Here is a 26763-nt window from a genome sequence, read left to right as displayed (position 1 = left end):
ATTCCAAATCCAGATTCAGAATTGCTCATTCTTTCATTCTATCACACTCTCCTCTAAAAAAAAAAAAACAAAAAACAAAAAACAAAAAAAACCCCACAAAACTGTTAATTTTAACTTTACAAGTGAATTGCATCCATTGAATTTTATCAAATGATGAAATCATTGCTCGGTATTTGAAATGAAAACACAAAGGTGAATGTATCACTTACTTAAATAAGAGGGAACTATGCTGGTCAACCACAGTATCTCAAAATAGAGTTTTCTTGCGTTTGAGGGAAAACTGGGAGGTCAAGAGGTGTACATCTGTGAGCATTCAGAGATGGGAATAGGTTGATCTCAGGTTTAGAAGCATGGTTGGTTATTCAGGTGAGACCACTGTTAATTGGATTGCATTCAGAATTTTGTTCATTGGAGTGATTTCACTTCTGATCAGACAACTTTCAAAAGGGAGGGATTGCCAATGTTGGCTTGAGGAAGCACAGTCAAGACCATCTAGTCAGGTAATTGTTAATTGATTAAATGAGTCTGAAACTTGTGTTGGTGGCTACTTGTTACTATGACTACAGAGCAAGTATTTCCCTCCTGTTCTCCTCCATTTTATTCTCAGTTTATTCATCTTTGTACCCTCAGGGCTTAGGACAGAATTTTATACATAATTATTTTCAAAGACTGCTAAGTAAATGATTTGAAATCCAATGAAGTTGTTTTGGACCTATCTTAGAATTTCTGCCATGCGTTTTTTTGTTTGTTTGTTTTTGCTTTCATTACAAAGTCTTGTTTAGTTCTCTAATACCTCCTATCTGGATTGGGTCCTAGCTTCCAGCTTCCCTCCAGGTGTTTTTCTCCTTGACCCCATTCTACATTTAATAGTTTTACTTTACAAAAAAAATCAGTGCTGTCACACTCTTGGTCAAAAGTAGTCAGTTACTGTCCAACCTCTTGAACTAAGGTCAAAATTTCTACTGTGCTATGGACGATCTCTCTACGTTTCACATATAACGTACACATTGTATCTTATTATTCACTATTCTCCTGTCTGTGGCTAAGATACCTGAAGGCACTATGCCTGGGATGTTTCTAATCTCTTACCTCTGCACTTTTGCTTGTGCTTTCCCACTGCCTAGAATACCTTTCTCATTTCCCCGTTTCTAGCCAATGAATTCCTATACATACTTATTTCAGTGTCCTAGTCATAAGACTTTTCTGGTCCCCTACTAGTATATAATTTCTTCCTTTCTCTGAACATATTTAAGCACTGGTTGTACCAGTCAGAGGAACACATTTTAAATTCTGTTCAGCAATGTAATTATTTTGTACTTTTCCCGTTATTTATTTATTGAACTATTGCAAATTGTGAGCAGAATGCATGAATTCTCTGTCTTGTTAATCTCCTGTATAATATATTATAATATTATAAATACAATAGGTCCTTAGTACATATATGTTGAAGTAAATTAACGTATTTTGGAATATCTAAGTTCCTTTCTTTAAGAAAAGAAATAGTGGATTCCATCTGCTGGTACAGCTAAATCCACATAACCTCAGAGATGGGAAGGTAATATATTGGGGCAAAAATGTCAATAACTTGGTCAAACAGTGTATATTTATTATAATGATTGATATTTATGAATATTTGCTTTCATCCAAAAGATGTTTTGTGTAGATAAAACGTACTATAATTTTTGACATTTGCTTGTGGTAATGGAAATAATTCCTGATTGATTTTTACCTTTATTTTTAGCATAACATATATTTGAGGCTGAAAATATACATGCACACTTTTATGTATCATATAGCAGTAAATACACATAGATCAACCTTTTTGGATCCAGTGTCTTTCTCACAGCATAATTCTATTTAATACACTAAAAATAGAATTCTAAATTATGCTCATTACAAATAAAACTGACTAGTTCATAGTGAGAAGAAAGAAAACATTTTTGAGTTTCAAAATGTGGTGAAGAATTGTGGTATCCACCATACAATGAACACTTGAAAAACAGTTATCAAATGAAGGGGAGATTTTAGTCTTTGGAATTTCAAAGCTAAGTTAGTAAGATTTCTGGTTCTTCATAAAAAATTACTGGCAAAAACTTACTTTTTTAAAATGTTTTTATTTATTTTTGAGAGAGAGACAAGAGTGCAAGCGGGGGAGGGGCAGAGAGAGAGAAGGAGACACAGAATCTGAAGCAGGCTCCAGGCTCTGAGCTGTCAGCACAGAGCCTAATGTGGGGCTCCAACTCAAGAATCGTGAGATCATGACCTGAGTCGAAGTCAGACACTCAACTGACTGGGCCACCCAGGTGCCCCAAAAACTTACTTTCACCATCTGGTGGTTAATAATTAAATTATAATAAGGAGCAGAGAATATGTACCATAAAACTTTGTACCTCCCAGCCTTATGCATTTAAGTGCCCAATAAGTATCTTTAAGGGAAAAAATAAAAGGCAAAACAATGAAGTGACAGATAATAAAGCAGTCTGCTTCTTGTGTAATTTTTTTCAACCCTTGTTACTGAAAGTATAGTCTTCAAGCCAGCAGCTTCAATATCACCTGCAACCTTATTGGAGATGCAAAACCTCAGGTTCCACCCCTGACCCACTGAGTTTGATTCCGAGCTTAAAAAGATCCCCAAGTGATTCATATGCACATTAAAAATTGAGAAGTACCGCGTTATACTATGGATAGAGGCAGACCGGAATATTAGTTAAATTTTTCCCCTTCTGTAATTCTTTTAAAAAATATTTTAAAAAGAGTTGTTCTAATTAATCATGTTCCTGATTTTTGTGAAGGCATGGACGAAGTGACTTATTCAACTTATATTTATGTTAGTGGACTCGAGATTTGACTGTTGGCTTTTTTAGTCACAATCAGAATACCTGACCAGAATATACATATTTAACTTAAAACAGATCTTTTCATGCTAGCTAAGATAAATTTATGGCAAGAAAAATGCCTGGCACATTGCTCCGTAGTTGTTTTGGCCTCCCGCCAGGATTTATGTTTTAACACTTCTGGGATTAATGATACACTTCACATAAAGGATTATTTTTACATCTTGGTTCCCTGGAATGAGCGCAGTGGGTAAATTGTAATGCCAAGTAGCAAAAGAACCTTTTGAAGGACCTGCCACTTACTATGTGTGTGATTACAAATTATTATTGACTTTAAATGCTGTGTTTCTTCAACTCCTTGGATGTGGCAAAGGACATAATGTCAGATCAACTTTTATGTGAAGGACTTTTAAATTTATCTCTGGAGTGTGAGAAGGAAGGTAACATCTGACTCTAACAGATGTATCAAAATGTAAATACACGTTTTTAATATACTTAAGGAATATTACAAATCATATACATATGGTATATTGTTTTATTTTATGTTTATTGTGGAAATACATGGTTCATTTCAACACAGAGACATATTTCGCATTTTACATACTTAATCACCAGCAAAAATTTGATTAGATGGTGTAAGCTTTCCTTACTGGACGCCAAGGCATTAAGCTCTTTTGTATAATTGTGTAATTACCAATGCACTATTGTAATTGACATGTTAATATAGCTTTCCATGGGAAGGAAGATATAATCTTTTATTTGTGTTTCTTATCTAATGAAAACCAGTCTCTTAGATGGGCTAGTTTGGCAATTTGACTTGGGAAAAAGTATTACGGAATGAAGTTTTTATGTGAACAAGGAAAAGAAATTAACTTTAGTGCTCCTCTCATTGGTCTGCCAAATTGGAAGGACAATTTAGGCCTGATTATCATGTTCTAATTAGTCTCTGGAGGACATTCATGGGCAATCGAGTGCTCATTAATGTGTCTTCTTCCTGTAACATTGATTTGTTCATTCCCCTTTCAGAGACTCAAATATAGAAACCAAAAATTGATGTGTGGTGTTAATGTGCTTACAGATGTTGCTACCACTTATCCAGATAAGAAGTCCATCTTAATGTATGTCACATCACTCTTCCAAGTTTTGCCTCAACAAGTGAGCATTGAAGCCATCCAGGAAGTGGAAATGTTGCCAAGGCCATCAAAAGTTACTAGAGAGGAACACTTTCAATTACATCATCAAATGCATTATTCTCAACAGGTAAAGTATCAAAAGAGTAACTGATATCAGTGATACTTTATATTGTATATGCATTTTTAGCCATCATACGTGTACATATCTATTATATCTATGGATATACACACAAACGTGTCTACATAGCACAATGCGTGTGTGTGTGTGTATGTCTATTTCTTCATCCGTCTACATATAGGTATCTATAGGCATCTATGAGTAGATGGATAAACTCTGTAAACCTTCTAAATTTTAACTGATAGAATGGATTATAATATTATTTTCAAAGCACATTATTAAAATACTCTGCCAGGTTGCCAGGGTGCCTGGGTGGCTCAGTCGGTTAAGCATCTGACTTTGGCTCAGGTCATGATCTTGCAGTTTGTGAGTTTGAGCCGTGCATTGGGCTCTGTGCTGACAGCTCAGAGCCTGGAGCTTGCTTCAGATTCTGGTGTCTCCCCCTCTCTCTGCCCCTCCCATGCTCATGCTCTGTCTGTCTCTCAATAATAAATAAATATTTAAAAAAATTTTTTTAAGTAAAAAAATACTCTGCTGTTGATAGGCACTATATTATAAGAATATGGAAAACAATATATTGCATATATAAGAATATGGAAAACAATATATTGTGTAAAACGAAATAAAATAAAAGACAAAGTCATATGTGTATGAAACTTTTCTATATGAGAACAAAGAGCTAGAGCAAGAGCAATGGCAAGCACGCTGTTTAATAATACTTTCTTATTTTTAGTGGCCACCTGCTGATGCATTAACAAATTTTCATTACTTAAGGTAACGTTTTTGATAAAAGTAGTTTAAAATATTTGAAAAAAAGTTAAATGGAGAATACTTATAAAGATTTTTATTATTGTACAGAATCTAGTAGGATTCTTTTGTTACATGGCTTGTTCTTACTCCCAGTATTGGCTATTTGCGGTGTTTTCTTTTACTTTCTTGGACACATGCAATGATGAGAAAACCTTTTAAAAAGAAACCTTTTTAAAAAAGCCTTTTATCAAAATTTCTGCTGAAGGCGTGGAAAGCTAATCTTAGGCCTAATTGTTTCACTCTACCAAGATAGTTCTATATTTAGGTTATGACAGCTCCATTTCTTTCCAGGATATTGACCTGATGAATTCTGGTTTTGTTTACTTGGAGTTCAGAGAATATTGCTTTTGGGTGCCTGTTTTTGCCAGATTGAAGAGCACCATCCCATATTAGTGCTGGAGTTGTGTCAGCATGGAATCCTTAGAGTTGACTCCCACTCTCCTACCTTCCCTGATTACCATGACGTTGAGCACCAGAATTCTTGGAGTATACCAGTTTCTAATCCAACTATGTGCGTTTCAAATTAGACAGTTCACCTCACTGTTTCCATTTAATGTTTGTTTTTCTAGTGTGTTGAAAAGCATTCCTTCCAGGGTTACTTATGATGTCTCCTCCTCCCCTCTGTCCCCTTCCCTCTAACCCTACTCTGCAGATCACAGTCAGTCTAGCACAGGGCTATGAACGAACTCCTTCCTCTCCTAAGCCTCGGTTCAAGAGCTATGCCTACACACAGGCTGCTTATGTCACCACCTCTGACCCCACAAGGAGCCCACTTCCTTCACAGGTCTGTCAACATTTACTCTCCGTTCTACAAACCAAAGAATTTCCTCATCCAAGATAAGCTAACATGGCTTTTGTTTGAATTTTGCAGTGCCTTTTTTTCCTTCATCAGGAGCTGTTTCATTGTTCCCAGTTGTATTAGATGTTGTCACGTGATGCTCTTTTGTTATTGAGACTTCTCTAGGTGTAACATGTGTTGATTCTTCATGCATGGGCATTCTTAGAATAGTGGTGTGTGCTTTCATTATATAGTTACCCGTAAGGTTCTCTTTTTATAAAAGTTCCCAATGGTTACCCAAAAATGCAAACATCATTGAAGGCTTATATATGTAATTTTTAAAAGAGTAGAAAAATGGAAGAAATTTACTCGTCACACTATTTGGGGAAATGTTTCTAGATATATGATATCGAAAGGAAATAGATATTCTGTATAGCTGTTCTTATTATATTTTCATTCTGGAAAAGTGTATTTATTTTCCATTTCAGAAAAATATAACTATAAGCTTCTTCATATGATACATTTTAATTTTGCTGGTTTAAACATGTATATAACATGCTCTGTACTATTTATACAAGAAGGTCAGTCACACCCAAAGCAGGTCAGATTCTATGCACCATTTAATACTTTCCACATAAAGAGTCTGCTCATTGGAGTCTTCCATTATTGTAGCGTTGTAGGAAACCTAAAAATACAAGAAATTAGAGCATGGTATATGTTAGAGCATGGAAATGAAAGGTGTTAGACTTGTGTGATTTCCTAGAATTTCTCTTTAGAAGAAAACTATTTTGTTTAATAGACAATTTGAAAAGTTCTTAAGAAAGTGACTTTTATCAAAAATGTAGTTTGGGGCGCCTGGGTGGCTCAGTCGGCTGAGTGACCAACTTCAGCTCAGGTTGTGATCTCGAGATCTGTGAGTTTAAGCCCCGCATCGGACTCTGTGCAGACAGCTCAGAGCCTGGAGCCTGCTTCAGATTCTGTGTCTCCCTCTCTCTCTCTGCCCCTACCCCTGCTTGCATGCTTGCGCACGCTCTCTCTCTGTCTCAAAAAATAAACATTAAAAAAAAATGTGGTTTTGAATGGGAATTAAGAAGAGGAATTAGTGTAGTTTATGAATGGGAATTAAGAAATCATAGAGCTGATCCTGTGTGGTGAAAAATACATTTTTAGAGGCTCATCGATTTTTTAGAATAGTGGTTGTATTTAATTAGTGATTGTTAGTGATTATTTTGCACAGTTAATTTATGAGTAAGGCTAAAATTCTTAACCAGGGAAGTATATTTCAGGGCGCAGTTATGCCCTCTATCCTTGGCTAGGTTTCTGGCAAAGCTGGACAAAGGAGACTAGGTGAGAACATTTGTGTGACTCAGACTCATTTCGAGTTAAATTCCCATCCATGTTTCTACAAAGGTTAGTTGTATAATCTTGAATAAGAAACTTAATCAGTTTTCTCATTATTAGTAAATAAAAATAGTTCTGGCAGACATTACGGAGTGTTGCCATATGCCAAGTATGCATATTATGTGAACTAATCAAATCCTTATAACATTTCTTAGAGATAGGAGATGCTATTTTGACCCCATTTTAAGTTTCAGTGTATCTGCCCTTTTCTTTCTCTTCTTCCTCCTCCTCTCTCCTACCCTCCTCACTGCCTGACTCTCTAGACTCTTGTCTTCACCACCTTCCCATTGAAACCTCCAAGAAATAAAGAAAAGGAATGGCTCCTAAAATAAAGGAGCATGAGCCAAGACAAAGAGATAAGTCCTTTTTCCTCTTCATTATCACTTTATTGAGCTGCCTTTTCCAGAAGGTTTTCTCCAGTGCCTTTTCTGGCAGCACATTTTTACCTCATTACCAGCTCATTAAGGCCCTGCTCAGGTATGACTCCTTAATGAAGTAATTATAAGTGGACCTAATTTTGCTAGACTCTGTTTGTTCATTCTACCTTTGTATAAATTTTACACAATACATAATGTGTCATAAAATAAAAATATGCAACAAATTCACTTACCTGTTTTATTTAGCCTAGGCCATTGAAATAAACTTAATGGTATCCTTTAGAAAAGAAGCATGATTCACAGTTGGTGAGGAATGATATGTTCTGCCTATTTCTATAGGAAGCACAGCAGAAGATGATGTTACACGTAGTTAGGTTTGATAACTTTATATCTTAACTATGTACTAAGAGGAAAAAATTTCTGAAGTGTTGCTCAGAGGGGCTGAGCCCGTACAGTCCCCTACAAGTTGTGTCTGATTTACTTCAAATGAACTCAAGACAGACTAGACTGGACTCCATTAGGGAGTTGCATTAGGGAGAAGGGGGTGAAGTTTTCCGTAATAGGAGAGCGAGCTATGTGGGTGACTGTCCCCGATGGAAAACCTAAAATTTATGAATTATCTTAAAAGTTCCTGATATATTAGAAACATCAATTATGCCCATCTGTCCTAAACTTGAAAAATGTGATTTATAACCTTTGTAGTTTGCAAACCTGTTGGGGTCAGGCAGTCTGACCTACCTTAGGATTCCTACCTGTAAATGCATTTTTCTCATAATTTGCCAAGAAGAAATACTAACTGGTTTCCTTTATTTTACCCCAGGTTTCCTTTATTGTAACACTTTCCTGCCATCCATCCTTGGATGGGGGACATTTTTTTTAATGGTTATACTTAATTCCTATTTTTATGAGTTTGATCATGTCTCTCATTCTACTCCTAATTTTATATCAGAAATACTCAATATCTTGGGGCACCTGAGTGGCTCAGTCAGTTGAGTGTCTGACCTGGGCTCAGGTCATGATTTCGCTGCACATGAGTTCAAGCTCCACGTCGGGCTCTGTGCTGACAGCTCGGAGCCTGGAGCCTGTTTCAGATTCTGTGTCTCCCTGTCTCTCTGCCCCTCCCCCACTCATGCTCTGTCTCTACCTCTCTGTCAAAGATAAATAAACATTAAAAAAATGAAAAAACAAAAAGAAATACCCAGTATCTTTTTCGCCTTCAGTTTCTTTCTCTCTTGGCACCTAACCCTGTTTAAACCTCCTCTGGACACTTAGACCCGTCTGCATAATACCTCTTCCCAAACACATCACTCCACTTTATCTTGTTGGTATTTCATATATTGTTATGTGACTCTTTCTTTCATTTATTACCTTCTGTAGAATAGTCTATGGTTTATTCATTTATTTATTCAGCAATTACACTTCATCAGCAAATCAAATGTCATCTTTTCAGCTTTCAGGCTTTTCACCGTAATTGAAATAACTTCTCACAGCCTCTAGACTCATCAGGTTCTTCTCTATCTCTCTTCTCTATCTCTTTCATTATCTGGCTATTTCTCCCCTTGTAACTCCCGTTGTATAAGATCTCTTGATCCACTTATTAAACTCTCTCTCTTATCAATATGATATAATTTCCTGGCTTCAAGCTGTATGCAGATGACCACTGTTATCTGTGTTTTCACCCACTTCCAATATCTTTTGAGTTACCACCACATCTCCAACTCATTTTCAACTCTTGGGGATATATTTATACCTAGATGTGCACTGAATTCTTAAACCTAGCATGTTCCGAAGTGAATTTGGTTTCATTGCTCACAAACCTGTTTCTTGCCCTTTTTTGTTATGTAAGTGAGAATGTTAGCAGTGATTGAGACTTAAATGTGTGACATACTCTTTGGTCTCTATATTGATCTGATATTCATTAAAGAGACATGCAGAGGCAATTCATTCTTTACAACATAGCTCCATGAAGTTATGTCCCTGATGTTATGTCCTCTGGTTCAGGCCCTCAATACGTGTCTTGTAGATTACAGAAATACCTTTGCAGTCAGTATCACTATCTTTTTCTTAGTCCCCGCTAAGTCAGATTAAATTTCCATATTAACAGCTTTAGTAATATCACTCACAAAATTTTTTTCACTTCCTTTTGCCTTTATAACAAGTGTATTCTCTTAAATTTCATCTAGGAACTCCATGATCTATTATCTATTTATACTTTCATGCTTATTTCACAGTAGCCTATTTCATGTTTTCTTTATTCCAACCAAATTAAATCACTTGCTGTCCTCCATCAGTGCCGAGAAGTTTCCCATCTTAGCGTTCCGGGATCTCTCAGCCTAGAGTGACTTTTGTCTCCTTTCAATTGGGTACTTTAATCCAGATTTCATGACCTAACCAGTAAGGGGCAGAGCCTAGATTCGTGTTCAGATTTATCTAACTAGAAGCTAATGTTCTTCATACTAACACTGAATGTTCTTTACTATTATATGTATGAATATGCAGGATTACTTACACATGGAGTATTCATTCTTTTTAAAAATTTTATTCATTTAAATGAACGTTAGTTAACCTACAGTGTAGTATTGGTTTCAGGAGTAGAACCCAGTGACTCATGACTTATAGACAACACCCAGTGCTCATCCCAACAAGTGCCCTCCTCAGTGTCCATCACCTGTTTAGCCCATTCCCTCCCCACCTCTCCAGCAACCCTCAGTTTGCTCTCTGTATTTAAGAGTCTCTTATGGTTTGTCTCCCTCTCTGTTTTTATCTTATTTTTCCTTCCCTTCCCCTGTGTTCATCTGTTTTGGTTTTTAAATTCCACATGAGTGAAATTATACGCTATTTGTCTCTATCTGAGTGACTTACTGTGCTTATCATAATACACTCTCATTCCATGCATGTTGTTGCAAATGGCACAGTTTCGTTCTTTTTGATTGTTAAGTAATATTCCATTGTATATATACATACCACATCTTCTTTATCCATTCATCAATCGATGGACATTTGGGCTTTTTCCATATGTGCCAGGTATTATTATATGACCGAGTAATTGATCAGTAAACAAATTTACAAAATAATTCCTGCCCTAATGGAATAGCATAGCCTTATGGGAGAGTCAAAATAGGAAAAAGATAAGCATTATGAATAAGTAAAATAGTATTTCAAATAATATGCAAGTAATATGTATTAAGTAAAGTAAAATTTAGTAGTAATTACAATAGTGCTAAAAAGAGAAAAGGGGGGAGTAGAATATGCAGTATGTGGCAATTGGAGTAGTCAGAGAAAATAAATTTTGTATAAATACTGGAAAGAGGTGTGGATCTCCGGGAGAAGATAAACCCATGAGGAGGAGATACAGATGGTGTAAAAGCCCTGAGTTGTGGGGATACTTGAACTACTCAAGGAAAGGTATGGGTGAGGGGCCCAGTGCTGGGAGATGGTATCTGAGTTGTAATAGTACAGCAGATCACACAAAGCCCAGTAAGTAGTGAGGACTTTGGTTTTTATTACCAGTGAGGTGGAGGGCTATTGAAGGAACGTTATTTCAACATGGCTGCTGTGTGGCAAATAGACTAAAGGAAGCAAGGATGAAAGTAAGGGAACTAGTTTGAATGCAGTTGCAATAATCCACACAACATGTGAAAGGAGGTTGGATCTGCAGTAATTTCTTTTTTCACCCCATTAAAATTTTTTAACATAAAATTTGGTATCTTGACCATTTTTGTTTGTTTGTTTTTTTTGTTTTGTTTTTTTTTTTACTCGACTGTTTGTAAGTGTGAATTTCAGTGGTATTAAGTACATTCATAAAATTGTATAGCCGTTGCCATCACCGTGTATTTCCAGAACTCTTTTCATCTGGAAAAATGGAAAGTCAGTATCCATTAAACAATAAGTCCCTTTGATTTCTTCCCCTTAGCCCCTGGTGATGCTACCATTCTGTTTCTATGAGTTTAGCAGTTTGTCTTTGTTTTTATTCTTTTAGATTTTACCTATAATGAGATCATGCAATATTTGTATTTCTGTATCTGGCTTATTTCACTTAATATGATATCCTTCAGGTTCATCCATGTTGTCACAGATGGCAGAATCTTATTCCTTTTTAAGGCTGAATTATATTCCATTCGGTATATATACACCACATTTTCTTTCTCCATCCATCCATGTATGGACATTTAGATGGTGTTCGTATTTTGGCTATTGTGACTATTGATACAATGAACATAGGAGTGCTGATATCTCTTTGAGATACTTTTTTCATTTTCTTCCGATATATATATCCAAAAGTGGGATTGCTGGGTCATACGGTAGTTATATATATATATTTTTAATTTTTCAGGAACCTCCGTACTGTTTTTTTTTTGTTTTTTTTTTATAATGGTTCTATCAATGAGTATGATGCATAGTAGTTGAATTCTAGATAATGTTTTGAAAAACCTAAGGATTTGCTAATACAGTGTAGATTGCCTGTTCCTGCATTCTTAGAGAATATTTTGTTATAAAGAAATCAGAACTTCTAGGAGGTGGTAAGCATTAATTGTAAGTAAACTAGTAATTTATGAAACCCTTGTGTTAAATTTAGCTGATTTGTTGAGCTCCAAGTGAGGTATGGGATTGTTGAATCAGTATATTGTACAGCTAAAACTAATATAGCACTTGATTTTAATTAGCTGGTACTAAAATAAAAACTTAAAAAAATTAAAAAACAGGTGCTTCTGGGTGGCTCAGTAGGTTAAATGTCCAATTTTGGCTCAGGTCATGATCTAGCAGTTTGTGAGTTCGAGCCCCACTTTGGGCTTTGTGCTGACAGCTCAGAGCCTGGAGCCCATTTCAGATTTTGTGTCTCCCTCTCTGCCCCTCCCTCCCTTCCTCTCTCTCTCTCTCTCTCTCTCTCTCTCAAAAATGAATAAACATTAAAATTAAAAAGCTAAAAATAATAATAAATTAAAAAATTAGCTGATAAGGAAGCTAATAGCTTGTGAGACATAGGCATAGATCAAAATGTATATTAATTATAGATAGTCACATAACCTAGTACACGTGGTAAAAAATAGAGGAAATAAATAATGGAATACACAAAAGTGTTACTTGTGGATAGAAAGAGATGAAAAGACCAAATCATAAGGTGTGATCATATCATCTCTGTGTTGTTAGCTACATCATTCCTAAATTGGCTACCCGCTGATGATAGTCTCTATGGTCTCATTACGATCTCCCAGTGTTCAACATAAAAATGCAAATAATTCCCATGGCTCTTTAGCAAACTAATTGTTGAGCTACAGCTATGGTCAGGTATACGTGTCCCTGTATCTCTCTAGTAGAACAAGTATATGTGGTGGCCTTAGACACCTTCTGTCTATTGTACCCCTCCCTCAAATCTCAACTTTGGTTCTGTCCACTGCACCATCATCAGGAAAAATTGATAGAGCAAAACATATGAACATTGTACAACCCAAGATTTAAATAGTGTGGTCCTTCCCACTGTTTGGTCTTATCCTATCTGCATTCCCTGCCTCCCATTTCTTTCATCTTGCTTCTTGCTATATGGTTTAAAATTATTTAGTAAATGATAGGATTTAAACATAACAGTTTGGTCACTGAGCCTTTCGGTTTCATAATCTCTGGGATGGCATACCTGGTAGCAGAATTGGAGGCCACCACTGCATCAAGATGTTGCTCCACATGACATAGTGGGTGTGAGTTATGAAAGAATTCAAAGAACCAAGAATTACTGCAAAGTGTAGTCTTAAGCAATGGGAAGAATGGAGTTGCCACTAAACAAGACAGGATCATCTATAGGAGGAGCAGTTTTGGAAGTCAGGTTAGGAGCTTGCTTTTGAACATGTTAATCATTATTTTTTAATTTTTAAAATTTGAGGCATAATTGACATAAAACATTATATTAGTTTTAAATGTACAACATAATGATTTGATTTGATATTTATATATATTGCAAAATGCTCATAAGTCTAGTTAATATCTGTCACCATACATAATAACAGAATTTTTCCTTTGATGAGAACTTTTAAGATTTATTCCCTTAGCAACTTTCAAATAGGCAGTATAGTATTATTAACTATAATCACCATGCTGTACATTATATCCCCATGACTTACTTATTCTGTAACTAGATGTTGGTACCTTTTGACTCCCTTCACCCATTTTGCTCACCTCCCCACCCCTGCCTTTGGCAACCACCAATGTGTTTTCTGTGAATTGGTGTTGTTCTTTTTTAAGATTCCACATATAAGTGGGATCATACAGTATTTGTCTGTTTGACTTATTTCACTTAGCATAATACCCGCTAGGTCCATCCATATTTCTGAATACTCGGAAGTGGGATTGCTTGATCACATAGTTCTATTTTTAGTATTTAGAGCGACCTCTGTATTGTTTTCTGTAGTGGCTGCAACTAATTAACATTCCCACCAGGGCGCCTGTATGGGTGGCTCAGTGGGTTAAGCCTCTGAGTCTTGGTTTCAGTTCAAGTCATGATTTCACGATTTGTGAGATCAAGCCCCACGTTGGGTCTGTGCTGACAGTGTGGAACTTCCTTGGGATTCTCTGTCTCCCCTCTCCCTGCCCCTCCCCAACTTGCATGGTCTCTGTGTCTCTAAAATAAATAAAGAAACTTAAAAAAAAAAAAAATTCCCACCAACAATGCACGAGGGTTTCTTCTTCCCAAATCCTCACCAACACTTGTAATTTTTTGTGTTCTTGCTAATAGCCATTCTAACAGGTGTGAACTGATAGCTCATCATTTTGATTTATATTTCCCTGATGATTAGTGATGTTGAGCATCTCCATGTGCTTGTTGGCCATCTGTATGTATTCTTTGGCAGGATATGTATTCAGATCTTCAGCCCATTTTTTAATCCAATTATTTATTTATTTATTTTTCACTATTGAGTTGTAGGCGTTCTTTATATATTTTGGATATTACCCCCTTATTGGCTATATGATGGACAAATATTTTCTCCCATTCATTTGGTTTCCTTTGCTGTGTAGGAGCTTTTCAGTTTGACGTAGTCCCGCTTGTTTATTTTTGTTTTGTTTGCCTTTGCTTTCAGAGTCAGTTTCAGAAAATCTTCCTCAAGCTCAAGGAGCTTACTGGCTCTGTTTTCTTTTAGCAGTTTCATGGTTTCAGGTCTTACTTTCAAGTCTTTAATCCATTTTGAGTTAACTTTTGTGTATGGTGCAACATGGTGGTCCAGTTTCTTTCTTTTGCATGTGGCTATTCAGTTTTCTCAACATCATTTATTGAAAAGATTGTCTTTTCCCCATTGTATATTCTTAACTCTTTTGGCATAAATTAATTGTCCATGTACACATGGTTTATTTCTGGGTTCTCTATTCTGTTCCATTGATTTATGTGTCTCTTTTTTTGTCAATACCATACTGTTTTGATTACTGTAGCTTTATAATATAGTGTGAAATTAGGGAGTATCATGCCTATAGTTTTATTCTTTCTTAAGATTTCTTTGGCTACTCAGGGTTTTTTGTGGTACTACACAAATTTTAGAATTGTTCTAGTCTATGAAAAATGCCATTGGAATTTAGGTAGGAATTACATTGTATCTGTAGATTGCTTTGGGTAATATGGACATTTTAATATTAATTCTTCTAATCCATGAGCATGAAATATATTTCCATTTAGTTGTATTCTCTTCAGTTTCTTTCATAAGTGCCTTACAGTTTTCAGTGTACAGGTCTTTCACCTCCTTGGTTAAATTTATTCCTAGGTAGTTTATTCTTTTTGATGGGATTGTAAATGGGGTTGTTTTCTTGATTTTTCTGTCTTATAGTTATTAATGTATAGAAACACAGTGGATTTCTCGATATTGATTTTATATCCTGCAACTTTACTGAATTCTAACAGTTTTTTGTTTTGTTTCGTTTTGTTTTGTTTTGGTGGAGTCTTTAGAGTTTTCTATATATAGTATCATGTCATCTGCAAATAGTGACTTTTTTTTTACTTTCTTTTTTTGATGTTTATTTATTTTTGAGAGAGACAGAGACAGAATGCGAGTGGGTTAGGGGCAGAGAGAGAGGGAGACACGGAATCAGAAGCAGGCTTCAGGCTCTGAGCTGTTAGCACAGAGCCCAACACAGGGCTCAACCCATGAACCATGAGATCATGACCTGAGCTGAAGTTGGATGCTCAACCGACTGAGCCACTCAGGTGCCCCATATATATATATTTTTTTACTTTCTATTTGATTGGATTTTATTTCTTTTACTTGCCTAATTGCTCTGGCTAAGACTTCAAATAATACTATGATGAATAAAAGTGGGGAGAGTGGGCATCCTTGTCTTATTCCTGACCTTTCACCTTTTCACCATCGAGTATGATGTTAACTGTAGGCTTGTCATACACAGCCTTTATTATGTTGAGATATATTCCCTCTCTACCTCCTTTGTTGAGGTTATGATGAATGGATATTGAATTTTGTCAAACACTGTTGCTGCATCTTTTGAGATGATCATAGGATTATTTTTTGTTTTGTTGATGTGATGTATTATGTGGAACAAGTTAATCTTGAGATGCTCATGAGACTTGCATATATATATAAATTTTTTTTAATGTTTATTTTTGAGAGAGAGAGAGACAGACAGAGCATGAGTGGAGGGAGGAGCAGAGAGAGAGGGAGACACAGAATCCAAAGCAGGGTCCAAGCTCCGAGCTGTCAGCACAGAGACCGATGTGGGGCTCAAACCCACGAACCGTGAGATCATGACCTGAGCCAAAGTTGGGCGCTTAAAAGACTGAGCCACCTAGGCGCCCCAAGACTTGCATATATATAAATCTGGGTTTCTTAGGTCAGAGTCGAGGATAAGTAATTTGAAGGTCATTAACAACATAGATAGTATTTAAATCCATTGTCCTGGAAGAGATCACCTAGGAAAAAAAGTACAGTAGATAAGACATCCCAATACTTAAGGATAAGAAGGAACCAGCAAAGGGTATAATAAGGATGGCCAGAAGGGGGAAAGGAAAAAGAAGAAGCGTGTGGTATTCCAGCAGCCAGGAGAAGAAAGCATTTCAGGGACAGGACATTATTTTACAGGATTAAGTATTGCTGATTACTTCAAGTAACAGCGGGCTTGAAAATTAACCAGTGAAATGTCAATGAGGTAGGGTCTCTGGGAAGTCCCTGATATATAGCAGTTATCACAGTGGAATTACTAATAACATCTCTGTTCAATCTGCAAACTCCCATTTTGGCTAATAAGTTACATGCTCATTCTAGCCAATATTCACTTTGTTAAGAACAATTCCAGTGGATTGTGTGTTTTTGTGGGGATATTGCTGATCAGAGCGGATTCAAGATAGAATGAAAGTGATGGGCTACCTGCATTAAGGCACTTAACCCTACACTGAAAAGTTTATGTCCACATGAACAAAAGCATCTTTCTTTTGGATTACCCCATCCTGCTAACTGACAATGGGTCTGTATATTGCTTTCCTCTTGCTGATGTAACAAATACCCACACATTTAGTGGCTTAAAACAACACAAATATATTATCTTAGAGTTTAGAATTTCAGCATGGGTCTCGGCTAAAATCAAGGTATTAGCATGACTGCCTTCCATCTGGAGATTGTTGGGGAGATTCCATTTCCTTATTTTTTCCAACTTTTAGAGGCTGCCCACATTCCTTGACTCATGCCTCTCTTTTATCTTCAAAGATAACAAAGGCAAGTCAAGGCTTTATCATATCATATCACTCTGACCTACTTGGCTTTCTTCCTCTTCTGCTTTTAAGAACTTAAGATGACATTGGGCCCACCTGGATAATCTAGGAAAGTCTACTTATTTTAAGATAAGTTGCTTATCAAACTCAATTCCATCTGAAACCTTAATTCTTCATTGCCATGTAGTGTAACATATTCACAGGTTCAGGGATTAGGACATGGATGTTTTTGGTGGAGGGCGTTTTCTGCCCACTGCTGTCTAATAATACCATGGGATGCAAATCTGAGGAAGGCATCCATTACCTGCAAGCTAACAATAAATGTGGTATAACCTGGCTTTTCCCAGGTGCCCCCAAGTATCAAGTTGTTCCCTTCCTCCTTTCTTGGCTGCACATGAGCTCCTTCGTTCTTCCAGAGATATTGTGAAACCACCCTTAGGCCAGAATCAGTGTAGAAGAAAAAGAAACAGAGAAACAAAAAAAGAAGGACATACCTATATTTCTGCCTACAGTGGCCTTATTGATCTTTGTTCCTTCCATGGCTTTGGGCCCAGATGCCTACATTCATTTAGAAAATATTTTTGAGCTCCAAATGGAGTGTCCCCTTCTCTCTAACAGCTCACAAAGTAAAGGGGTCAGGCCTCGGAAAGTTATTTATACTTTGCTTATGCTCTTACAATTCTCCAGGAAAACAAGGGGATCATACTGCTAGCATTCTTGCAAAAGAGGCACATACCAAAAGATGAGGTACCTCTCATCTTTTACTACCATTTGTAGTTTTTACAAGACTTTTGAATACATATCTCATTTGACCAGTATGGTAAACCTATGGGATGATTTTATTAGACTCGTATTTTAAAGTTGGAGAAATTTAAATGGAATAAAGGATTTGGTCAAGCAGTGAGTAGCTGGCAAAACTGGGCCTCAAACCAGACATCGTGGCTTCTAGTATAGTTTTGATGTTTTACTAACAGCCCCACCAGTTACAGGAGCTGTTCCTTTGTCATCATCATTTTCCTTAGTCTTTTAATATTTCTAAATACTAAAAAGCGTTTGGAAAGAAAAAGAAATCTCTCCTTTTTTTCTCTTTGTCTGATGAATAGTAGCTATCACCTTCCTGGGGTTATGCCTACCAGCAATAGGACAAGTAAATAATTATTTATGCATTTATGAAATATGTACCTGAGCCTTTCAAATAGAGATACCAATGTAAAGTATATAGAAACACTATAGAGAAGTATCATCCATATGAAAACATCCGTGAACATCACAAAACTAATAATTTTATCAGAAGTAAAATTAGTTCTTGTAGTAACAAAGGGGGAAAATAGAAAAACCATATTTGAACCATATCTTCAAAATAGTTAAAGTTGGAGTCTGGAAAAATAGAGTTATCTTTAAATCCTTTGAATGGTAAATATAAAGTATAAGGTTAGGTGGTGATACCATGGATAACACTATAAATAGCTAGAAATGGCATTTAGGTAGTCACAAACTAGAAGAAAGGAAAAGGAAGCACCCATCATGCAAATTGCTCATGCCTTCCGTGTTTGTATCTATTTAGACATAATTCATGCTTAGAGCTTTAGCTCTACCCCTGACATGGTCCAGTTCCACAATTTCATCTACCTACTCACTGGTAGTTTGCACCCATGGATGTCTTACCATAACTTTAACTTCAGTGTTTTCGAAGCTGACTTCATCTTTGTCCATGATGCTAGGAGTCTCTTTTGACATTTATTCCTATGCAGGCTTGAACCTATCTAGCCATGTGTGACTCCTTCTCTCTGCACTCCGTTATACCTAATTAGTCCTTAATTTCTTCCGATTGCCCCTGTGAATAATTTCTAGCATCTTTTTCTTCCTGTCTGTTAGCCTGGATTTTAAGACTTTCTCTGATCTGGCAAACCTTGTCAATTTTATCTATGACTCTTCTGTGTATGCTCCCCCTTACATCTAGGTCTTACTTTATAGCATGCCTTTAATTTATGCTATTCAATCAGTTTGTTTCCTCCTTCTTCCCCTTGCCTCTTTCTCTTTCTGTTTTTGGTGCATACATGTCAGTTTCTACACACTCTCACATCCGCATAGGAATTTTGTGTAAAAATGACTAGCTTTATACTAAATGACATGTTCTAGGAGTTGAATGATTTAAGAAAGTCGTCTCGTCAAAAGTTCTTCATGTCATATTTACTCAGCTTGTTTTTAGCATAGCATATGCAGAAATATGATTTAAACATAAAAAGGATAAAAGTCAGTTAAAAGTAAATGCTTTTCCCACCCTTGCTACATTGTGTGTGCACACACGTGTAATGCTGGAAGTATTTGCAGTTTTCCTTCCTGTGAGAGAGACTGGGCATCTTCACATGTGCGTAAGAACCAGTAGGGTTTCTCTTTCTAGAAAAATTTTCATGATTCCCAATTTTTATCATTTGCAGTAGTGTATTTTATGATCAGTTTTGAGGAATTACTTATATATTAAATACATTAGCCATTTTTTGTGTGTGTATAACATGAAATGCAGATAATTTTCACAGTTTGTTACTTGCCTTTTGAATTTATTTTTTTCTCCATTGAAAACATTATTATTTTATGTTGTTGGGAATTCTTTAATCTTATATTTTGTGGCTTTTTTTTCTTGGCACCAGAGAGGTCACATTTATAAAAGGGCTCTGTTGTTGAAAGGATGCTTTAAAAACATTCTCCCATGGCTTCTTTTAGTTCTGCTTTTTAAACTTTGATTCTAGTAAAACCAGTGCAAATTGCAAAGTTGAGAACAATTTTAATCCTTTCCCCAGAAGCTGCCCAGTTGTTGAAACCATCTATTGATGAATGCACGTTTGTCATAATCTAAATGGTTGCCTCTTTTGAGAATGAGGAAGTATTTCCTAGAAGCTCTCTAGCATATTTTCCCTTACATTTTGTTGTACGGGATTAGATCACATCCTTGTCTAAGCCAATAAAAGGAGACCGAGTATATTACCATGATTGGCTTAGACCAGTCAAAACTCAGCCATCCTTGAATCACATACCCAAATGGAACAGGGCGATTCCTGTGTCTAATCAGATCCTATTAGGAAGCAGAGAAGGAAATGGATATTTTATAGGCAGTCAGCACTTTATGTTCACCTATCTCAGGGCTTGATGGAATTTGTACCCCAGGGCGGAAATTTCACTCTTATCCTGAAGGTGGTTGAGATAAACAGGCATGCATTTGGTAGCCCAAAAGCTGGGAAACATTCATTTAGGAAACCTGAAAATGAAACCAGATTTACCCAAAGAAGCATCCACTTTTTGAGCAGGAAAGTACTACGTGACCAAAGAGGAGGGAACCCAAAATCTGGCACCAGAGGGACTTAAGTTCACATTCCACCTGTGCTGCTTTCTAGCTGTGTGGCCTTGAAACAGTTTCTTGCCCCTTCTGGGCCTGAGTTTCCTCATATGTTGTTATGGTCATTCTACTTCTTAGAGCTGTTAGGGGGATTAAGTCAGATGAATTATATAAAGACCTTTCCATGGTCCAGGCACATTGTGGCTTCTCAGAAACTGGCAGCAATATCAGGCTTACTACTTTAAGTACATCAGGAGTTAAATGAAATTTTGTGGTCTGATTTGAGGACCTAAGTATATTGTATTCAGTTCTATGGGAAGATACAGCCTGGGTTCTAAACTGATTTGTAAACACACTTTTGCATTGTAACCTGTGTAGAGTTTGGCAGCTCCATGATTTAATATACTGGATAAAGGATTCCCAGGAAAGGATGTTCTTTGTAGTTCTAAAGATGCTGAGAAATAATCTTGGGAACATGCACAGTGGAATATAGCAATGCTCCCTTCTAAAGCAGAAAAAAGCACTTGAAGGTGGTTTTAGACCCAGTGTTTCTATGCAGGGAGGAGATACAGGAAGAGGAAATGCTTCACTCTGTCCCTGCTATTGGCACCTCCTGATACAACTTGTCCCTTAGCTGAAACGCAGATTGTACAGAAAAATTGGCAAAGCCAGTCGGTGGGGAGCACTCCTTAGATTAAAAGCACCATTGATCTGCTTCATGGAAGTCTTTATACTTTCTGATGTCACTAAACAAGTGACCTAGAAACAGAATTGTCAAGTTTGAGCTAAGCTCTAAAGATCGATGCACTCAAGATTTCCAAGCAGAATTTTAAAAGTGGAGGTGGGGGGAGGGGGACTTGAGAAAGAATACAGGTAATAATATTACTTGGAACAAATGCACTCTTCCCCATCAATTTTTTAATCTATAAAGTGGATAAGGGTGGGGGACACCACCTGGCTAAATAACACCATCTGAAATCTTTCTGAAATTTTCAATGTCAGGTATATAATAGTCTTACATTTAGAGTCACATTTTTGAGTCAGACATCCGTATAGTAGTGGTGTAGATTCTACACATTTACTTAATCAGTATGTATTAAGCACAGACTATGTAGTAGAACTGTTTTAGGTCTTGAATTTTTCAATGAATAAGATGGAAGTGCTACCTGCTTTCATGAAGTTTAATTTAAAGGTGGGAAAAGAGACCACAATATTGGAAAAATCAAATTAAAAAGTGGCTCTACATTGTTATAAATACTGTGAAGGAAACAAACAAGGCCTGAAATTAAAAAAAAATAATAATGGGAATTTTAAGGTTAAAGGCGCATTCTGCAGCTAAAAGTATTACTAGAGCCTTCTCTTGAGCTAAAAACAGGAGGGTGAGAAGAAGCTAATCTAGTTCAAACTCCAGCCCTTCTATTTTAATAACTTTCTGTGGGACCTGGATATATCACTTTCTCTCTATGACTCAGTTTTCTCATCTCTAAAATGGAGCTAATCGCTATTTTATATGGTGGGTGAAATAATTAACACATAGCACATGTAAAAAAGAAGCCTTCACTTACCTTCATACCCACTAAGCACTAAGTAAGTGTTTCAGTGTGAAGAAATGCTTATATTAACGCAGGTGAACTTTCTTGCGTCGTGTATTTTATTTATAAATCCTGATATAAGCTTAAAAATAAAGTAAGTCCAAAAATGTAGAATGAAATCCCCATTACCTTTGCCAAGGATACTCACAGTTTCTGGAAAAGGTGATAGATAGTTTAACCAGCCATGCTGAAAACTGACTTACCATCCGTCTCTTGATTATCAGAGATAGCTCCATAGGTAGAGCTGGAAAGGATACAAAAATGGAGTCGATTTCTGCATAAAAAGGATATGTGAAAGTCCCTCATTTACTTCATGTTTATCATATTTCATGGGACTTAGTGTGTTTATAAGAGTTGAAATAATTATTGGATGGAATCGAGCCAATCTGTTTGGGTAACAATCTTTAAAAAGGTCAGGTGTCTTGTTTGTAATGATTAATAAACTGGATCTCTTCATATAGACTTGGAGTAGTATGTCTTGTTTAGCTGATTTTTGGCCTCTTAAGGAACATTAGTGTCAGACACTTATTTTAATACTTCTTTGCAAATAAAATATATCTTGGAAAAGGATGCCATAAGAATGTATTAAAATTCGGATTCATCTTCTTACTTACTGTGTGATACAAATGTTTGTCTTCTAACTCACCTGCGTGATACAGGCACGTTTATCTTGTTCTCTGCTTATTGCCATGTAGCAAACCACTTCAAAATTTAAGAGCTTACAAAAATAACAGTCGTTTGTATCATGATGGGTCACGATTCTTCGGCCTTCTCATGCAATTGAAATAAGACTGTAGCGGAGGCTGGAGTCATGTCAAAGGCTTCTTCACTCTTATGTCTGGTGGGTAGTGCTGGAACTTCATCCAGGGCAGTTGGGTGGAAGACCCCCATGTGGCCTTGCCACATACATTTGTGCTCTTTCATGAAATGTTGGCTGGGTTCCAAGCGCAAGTGATCCAAAGAAGACCACGTGGACGCTGTATCAATTTTTGTGTTTTGGAAGTCACATGGTGTAATTTGCTCCGTGGTCACAGGTCCACCCACAGGCAAGGGGAGGACAGTTAAGTCAATTCATGATGGAGAAATGTCACTGTTACGGTTTTAAAAGAGTATGTGGGATGGAAGATTTTGTTGCATCTATCTTAAAAAATACATTCTGCCACAATTTGTGAAATTATTGTGAGGGATAGCAATCAGTTGGGAAAAGAAGCCAGCCTGGTACCTCACAGGTATTCAGTAATGAGTACTCAATTTGCTGGTGTCTGTACTTATTTTAAAGTAGTCTTATACAGATTTTCAAACATCCAGGTTCCTGATGAACTCAGAAGCTTAAGAGTGTCTTGCCCATAAGTATCACAGAGTAAATTCTACAATGGAGATTGGTTGCTTTCCAACCCAAGTGAAATTTCAAACTCGCTTGGGAAGAATTGATGTGTGTTATTTAATTTAAAAAAGTATTAAGTAGATGGAAAATTTTCTATCCTTTTCCTTTTATAAGTAAAGTAACTCATGTCCAGAGATACTAAATCATTTAAGTAAGGTCACAGAGTAGAAATATTGGATCTTGCACCCGGTATCCTAAAATCTGTTCAGTATGATTTATACACTAGGATTATAAATATTTTAAGCAAATTCACATTTTCTGTAGAACGACCTGTAGTTTTTACATTCATTAAATAATTTGATTTTCTATTTTCTATTGATTTTATTGTTTATACCTATTTTGTTTTCAGTAAGTATTCTAATATTTTGATAGTTATTACTTAATGTAAGAATCCTACTTCTAAAAGAACCATAGTCAAAGTGTGGTAACATCAAAATATATATGATACAGGGCACCTGGGTGGCTTAGTCAGTTGAGCATCTGACTTCAGCTCAGGTCATGATCTCCCAGTTTGTGGGTTCGAACCCGATGTCAGACTCTTTGCTGACAGCTCAGAGCCTGGAGCCAGTTTCAGAATCTGTGTCTCCTCTTGCTCTGCTCCTCCCCTGTTTATGTGCTCGTTCTCTCTTGTGCTCTCTCTCTATCTCTCTGTCTCTCTCTCAAAAATAATTAAACATTAAAAGAATTATATACGGCAACTGATTGGAAATTTATTTTATACGGGTATATTTATTGAAATACATAATTAGCAGGCATCCATGTGTAATTACGAACCCTGCTACAAAACTCTATTGGAGCATTGTCATTGTCTTGCATATTACTTTGTCGTCTTTACCTAGGAATAATATCATTGCAAAACCAGAGTAATGCTAAGTTAATGAATGTAAACTTACCACAACTGCAGAGCAACATAGGTAAATGTGTGGTGATTCTAGTGTTGTGGGCTCTCAAATCTACTGGCAAATGTTTTATTTTAACTAAAACTTTACTCCCTTAAGCTTCTATATGTAAAAAAATATATATTTTTAATGTGATAAATTAACCACTTGGGGGAAAGAAACTGTCTTTGTGGGGGCCTCAGTGGCTCAGTTGGTTAAGCTACTGACTCTTGATTTCTGCTTAGGACATCATCTCACAGTTCTTGAGTTCGAGCCCCATGTTGGGCTCTGCACTCACAGTATGGGACCTGCTTGGGATTCTCTGTCTCCCTCTCTCTCTGCCCCTCTCCCACTCATGATAGATCTCTCCCTCTGTCTTTATCTTTCTCTCTCTCTCTCACTCTCTCGCTCTCTCTCTCTGAAAAAATAAATAAATATTCTTTTAATTAAGAAAAAAACTATCTTTGGAAGGATTACTGATGAGTTGACACTATGGTTATGTGTCTGTATTTTCGGATTGTCCTTCTGCTGATCCGTTTACAGAAGGTCACGTCCCTCTTATACCTATATCAAATCCCGATTTGGGAGATTATCATTTTAAATATTTATATCAATTAGTTCAGTTATTCATGGTGTAATGATGCCTATGATGAGAGCTATATATAACAATAGGATTACTTCACAATAAAATTTACTTATAGTGAACATTTATGAAAATGTTTATTAGGTTTCTCTGGGATCTCTGGTTAATTTAAAATCTTAGTACATTTTATCTTCATTATAACATGTCCCAAGGAAATTTTTGGCTGAAAGATTAGCATTATAAAAAGCGGACTTTAATTAGAAATTTCTATATTGTGGGTCAAATTGCTAAATCCAGTGGCAATTATCTGCTCCCTAAGATATGTAGTTCTCTCTCTGAAACATTAAATTTTACTTTATAATACCTCAAAAAGTCATTTCAAGAGGAATTTTGGATCATTAACGGAATTAGAAGTAAGATGTGCCCATGGATTCTTCTACTTCTGTTTCAACATTTAAATTTCACGTAAACTAGGCGATTAGAGGCTTTTTAACTATTTGGTACTTCAAATAGTTCAGGAAGAAATATGCCAGAAGCACTGTAGTATTACCATTAATTTACTAATTGTTCATTGCTCACTTGATGCTAGAAGGTAGGAATGAATGTGAAAGAATGTGTTAAGCTCTTAAAAATCTTAATATTCCTATTGTATCACATTCTGTGATTATAGTAACTATTTATTGAGTGGGTGAAGTATTTAATAAGGCAATTCTTATTGTATCATGTATTGATTAAAATTTAAATCTTTTAATCTCCTAAAGTTAAAAATTAAGTAATGAGTTACTAAATTATTTGTAACATTTATAATACACAAAATTTTAACAGTCTGCATACACCCATAACTCCAGTAAATCAGTAAAAAAATAGAAGAACACCCCAACAGGAAAATTCACAATGAATATTTGAGGCAAAAAATGACAAAAGAAAAAAAGTCCCTATATCTTTATGTATATAAAAAAAAATTCCACCTAACTAGTGATGAAAGATACGCAGTTTAAAATAATAAAGCTGGGGTACCTGGATGGCTCAGTCAGCTGAGTGTTCAACTCTTGATTTCAGCTCAGTTCATAATCTCACTGTTTGTGAGGTTGAGCCCCGTGATGGGCTCCATGCTGCCAACAGCAGAGCCTGCTTGGTAGTCTCTCTCTCTCCCTCTCTCTGCCCCTCTCTCAATTGCGCACACGTGCTCTCTCTCAAAATAAATAAACGTTAAAAAAACAATGAAGTCATTTTTACGAAGCAGATCGGCAAATTGGATGGAATTTTCTAGAGCATAAAGGAACAGGAAATGTCATGAGTTAAGAAAGGGCTTATGACAGAATAAATTGATGTTGTCTTTTTGGAGCACTGTTTGTTTTTTGTTTTTTTTTTAATTTTTAAAATGTTAATTCATTTTTTTGAGAGAGAGGGAGAGAGAGAGGGAGAGGGAGACTGAGCACGAGCAGGGGAGGGGCAGAGAAAGAGAGGGAGACATAGAATCTGAAGCAGGCTCCAGGCTGTCAGCTGTCAGCACAGAGCCGGATGCAGGCCTCAAGCTCACAAACCATGAGATCATGATCTGAGCTGAAATCGGACACTTAACCACTGAGCCACCCATGCACCCCTGGAGCATATATATTTTTTAATAAATCACAAAGTTCTAAATATGTATAATCAGAGACCAGCTTTCATACATATAGAAATTTATCTAAGGCCCTAATATCACAAGTACAATAATGTAAGGAAAAAGTAGTTCAAACATGTTTGAAGTGAGCATTTTTGGTTCCATACAAATTTTAGGGTTGTTTTATTTCTGTGAAAAAGCCATTAGGATTTTCATAGAGATTACATTGAATCTGTAGATTGCTTTGGGTAGT

At 36.4% G+C, this 26763-nt stretch overlaps 1 protein-coding gene across 9 annotated transcripts in view; it reads left to right on the top strand.

Annotated features, from left to right (window-relative positions):
• The window catches only part of DMD (dystrophin), a 2127700-nt gene that overhangs the window by 589048 nt on the left and 1511889 nt on the right, over positions 1 to 26763 (top strand). For all 9 annotated transcript variants that reach the window (XM_045472664.1, XM_045472669.1, XM_045472671.1 and 6 more), the window contains exons 8-9: positions 3913 to 4094; positions 5548 to 5679. In XM_045472664.1, the coding sequence (XP_045328620.1) occupies positions 3913 to 4094; positions 5548 to 5679 (314 nt within the window). The remainder of the gene's footprint in view (positions 1 to 3912; positions 4095 to 5547; positions 5680 to 26763) is intronic.

Source organism: Leopardus geoffroyi, chromosome X (assembly GCF_018350155.1).
Source record: "Leopardus geoffroyi isolate Oge1 chromosome X, O.geoffroyi_Oge1_pat1.0, whole genome shotgun sequence".
Classification (NCBI taxonomy): domain Eukaryota; kingdom Metazoa; phylum Chordata; class Mammalia; order Carnivora; family Felidae; genus Leopardus; species Leopardus geoffroyi.
Note: the sequence above shows the minus strand (reverse complement) of the source record. Positions and strands in the feature narration are given on the sequence as shown.